The sequence below is a fragment of the Hipposideros armiger genome, unplaced genomic scaffold (genome assembly GCF_001890085.2).
Source record: "Hipposideros armiger isolate ML-2016 unplaced genomic scaffold, ASM189008v1 scaffold_492, whole genome shotgun sequence".
NCBI lineage: Eukaryota > Metazoa > Chordata > Mammalia > Chiroptera > Hipposideridae > Hipposideros > Hipposideros armiger.
This window is the reverse complement of record NW_017731842.1, coordinates 1,015,661-1,019,738: the sequence shown is the minus strand read 5'-3', so window position 1 is coordinate 1,019,738 and position 4,078 is coordinate 1,015,661. Positions and strand designations below refer to the sequence as shown.

Sequence of the window (4,078 nt, the reverse complement as noted above, 5' to 3'; positions counted from 1 at the left end):
GCACAGATGATAAGAACATGAAATATGAACATGTTTAGCCAATAGGGAAATATAAATGAAAACCACAGTGAGATGTCACTATACATGTATCAGAACAGCCTCCACATATATATATATATATATATATATATATATATATATATAAATAAATAAATAAAAATTATGACCATAACAAATACCAAATGCTGGTGAGGATGCAGAGAAACTGGGTCCCTCCCACACTGATGATGGGAATGTACAATGGCACAGCTACTCTGGAAAACAGTTTCTTAAATAACTAAACATACACTTATAATATGACCCAGTATTTGCACTCCTGAGTATTTGCCGCAAAGAAATGAAGATGTGTTCACACAAAAACCTGTATATTATTTATAAAGAATAACCCCAAACTGTAAACAATCCAGATGTCCTTTAATGGGTGAAGAGTTAAATAAACTACAGTACATCCACATCCTAGAATATTACTTAACAATAAAAAGGGATGAAATGTTGATATATGCAACAACTTGAACAAATGTCCACTTTCCTCATTTGTAACAAGGGGGAGGTTGTCTCAACGGCCTTCCCATTTGGGAATTCAATATACAGTTGAACAGGGTGGGATTCGATGACAGCATATTTGAAAGAGCTTAGGGCTTCTTATAATTGAACTGAATTTTTTAGAAATTTTAGAGATTTAGAATAATCAAAAAGAAGTGAGTTGATGAATGCCAGCTGTTGTGCTTCCTGAGCAACCTAGTGAGCCCATTTTGGAAGCAGGGAACCCAGAAGAGGAGTTTAGGGAAGGTGCATTCTGTTTGCACAGACCAAGAGGTCTGTGCAGTTGTGGTGAATGGTTCTAGGGAGAGGGGCTGTTACCTGGTAGATTCGGGACCTAAACCGAAAGGACCCATGTCCCCAGGAACGCAAGGAAATGTCCTTGTTCTGATATACAAAATTAAGGGTTCACCAGTCAAAGGACCTCAAAAGCTGGAAACAGCCACATTGCCTCCTGAACATTAGTAGTAATGGGAGGTCCAGTGTCAGAGCACATTCAGATGGTCGTATAATATTTATCATGCAATTCTCAAGCATGACCAGTGTCTGAATTGTGTTCAGGATTGGAAATGAAGTAGGGAGTGAGTCTATGAAAAATCCTACAAGTCCAATAGCTGCACGTACCGTGCAGAGGCGGAATCGCTGTACGTACCGTGCAAAGGCGGAATTTTACTCTTCGAACTTTGAACCCGCTGAAGCACCCCATTGCTATAGGGTCTCCCAACAGCCAATCCTAGTGTGAGATGTGTTGGGGGCGTGGTCATGGAGAGACAGTAGCCAATGGCTGAGAGGGCGATGAATAAAACGGGGACACCCAGCGGCTGAGTGTGCGGAGCAGCAGCGGCTAGAGGAGGTTGAAGACCTGCGGCCTAGTTGGGGGTCTGAGGTAGTGTGAACTGTAGCTGGTCCTTTCACTGCCACTGTACTTTGGTTGTCGCCTGCTGTTAAACACCATGGAAGAGGCGCAGAATGAATATCAGCAGATATTACGACGCCACCAACGCGAAAAGAAGGAGCTGCAGGCCTGCATCATGGCCATGAAGAGCGAGTTCCCTGAGGGCAACAGGAAGAAAAGAAAGCAGTTGCTTCTTGACATGGCCCGCCTTGAGACCGAATTGAAGCAGAAGCAGAAGCAGGAGCTGGACGATTTGCGAAGTATGTTGACTGAGAACAGCAACCTCGGTTCCGTCACTAAAGATCTGGGAAACATGGATCTGGAGAACCAGCATCCGCGCTTCCTGAGGGCCAAGAAAAGGCCGGAAATGAGGGTGGTGCTCGAAAGAGCGCGCCTGGATAAGCTTACTGAGGCCCAGGTCGAGAAACTGACCCAGTATCAACGTGACGAGGAGAAGAGGCTGGCCGTCATCCTGGAGTCCAGGAATCTGGAGGTGAAGGAAATCCCGGCCGATGGCCACTGCATGTATTGCACCATCCAAGACCAGCTGACAGTCGGCGACACCGTGGAGAGCCTGCAGGCCTGCGCTGCCAACTACATGCGGAGTCACGTCGACGAGTTCTTGCCCTTCTTCACCGAATCTGAAACCGGCGTTCCCTACACCTACGATGATTTCTTGCAGTACTGCGACAGTGTCGAGTACAGCACGTTGTGGGGAGGCCAGGTGGAGCTGAGGGCCCTGTCGCATGTCCTGCAGACCCCCATCGAGGCGATCCAGGCCGATGCGCCCATCTTAATCATCGGGGAGGAGTACACCCAGAAGCCGATCACCCTCGTCTACATGCACTACGCCTGCGACCTCGGAGAGCACTACAACTCGGTGAAGCCGCAGGAGTTAGAGGCCGGGGCCGTCGGGGGCTCCCCCATGAGCCTCAGCTAGGCCGCTGCCATTGCCGCTGCTGTTTCTATTGCCGCCGCCGCCATCGCTGTTGCGGCAGATGTTGCTGCTGTCATTGCTGATGCCGCAGATTGTGTTGTTGCCGCCGCTATTGCGGTTTGCTGCCGTTGTTGTTGTTTCTGCGGCCACTGCTTTGCTGTTGCTGCTGCTGCCGCCATTGCCGCCGCCGCTGCTGTTGCGGCAGATGCTGCTGTTGTCGCCCTCAAATCTACTTTTAAGCCTCTCTATAAATTTTTGATTTCACTTAATGTACTTTTCAACTCCAGAATTGTTACTTTTACAATAATTTCTCTCTTTATATTATTTCTTTGATGATACATTATACCTCCCTTTTCTTCTTTAATTATGGCTTCATTTAGTTCTTTGAACATATTTATGACTGCTTTGACGTCTTTGTTAGATAGATTATCAGCACCACACAATATATTATCCATCAATGTTTATGTTTTCAAATTACACATGTTTTTGAATGGAGGCATTTTAATCAGAAACATGCTTTTAAATTTTGATCTATGAGCATTTTTGCATACGTATATTGCAAAATATACATCGTTCTCTGTTTCAAATTTTAAGAGACCTTAAGGTACTTTTGTTTATAATGAAAATACTTAATACTGATTACCAAGCCTGCTATCCAACTTTCTGAGCACAGGGGACTACATATTCCGCAAAAGGAATGTATTAAACCCTCAGGTGAGGAGGGCCTGATTTAGTGATTTCTATAGCCAATTAGGAACAGGACTGACAGTCTTCTAGCCAAGTCTCTCCCAGTGTTCTTTAGCAGTGATGTAGCCTTAAGGCAACATCCCAAATAATAGCATAAAGTAGGGGGAAATTAAGAAGGTTGAAAGAAAAGAAACATGACTTCATTTTTAAAGTACGGCTTACTTTCTTCAGGTGATAATGACAAAGAATCCAACTAAAGCTCTGACTCTGTCATTGGCAAATAATTTGTAAATGTCCCAATTGATACCTAGAAATAATCTGATTATTTTAACTGTAGTATCCTAGTCATATAAACTAGAAACTATACCATTTGTTTGAATGTAGTTTTGTTTTGAATTAAAATCTTAAGCTTTCTGCTACTTTTTAGCAACCACCCACTCAACAATAAAGCAGATGGAAAAAAATATCAAAAGACTAAAATGAGTATTCCTTACTGAAAAAAATAGTAAGCCAACCCAGAAGATTAGATTATATATGGACTGTTTTTATCTCTTTTATATCTCATTATTTATTAGTCATATATATATGTGAATATATATATATGTGTGTGTGTGTGTGTATCTCCCTTGATTTACTTTGCTATAAAATCTTTATCAACAGTCACCCATTATTAAAAAACCAGTTTTTGTGTTTTCATCTTAAATTTATTGCTAGTCTTAAAGAGGAGATTTAGTCATATTAAGACAGAAACTAGGTGTATATTTAGGAACACATTAAATGTTGTTTCAGTGTTCCACCTTTTGTGAACTGAGTGCTCTACAGAACTCAAACACAATTATTCAATTTATGGAAAAAGAAAACAAGCTGGTATGAACTACTGTGGCAAAATATTTGGACTACATTTACTATTTTACAAATTTGATGTCATATATAACTTAGTTACAACTAGGTATAAGAATGGCCCTATAAAATTATGGCATATAATGATGAATCATTATGATGTTTACATGCACACAGTC

The 4,078-nt window shown here is 42.1% G+C and overlaps 1 protein-coding gene across 1 annotated transcript; it reads left to right on the top strand.

The window, feature by feature from the left end:
• The first annotated feature begins 1,493 nt into the window (after window positions 1-1,493).
• On the top strand, window positions 1,494-2,375 carry LOC109395880 (OTU domain-containing protein 6A-like). The gene has a single exon (XM_019667275.1). It carries the CDS (start codon window positions 1,494-1,496, stop codon window positions 2,373-2,375), a length of 882 nt encoding a protein of 293 aa, XP_019522820.1.
• The last annotated feature ends 1,703 nt before the right edge of the window (window positions 2,376-4,078 follow it).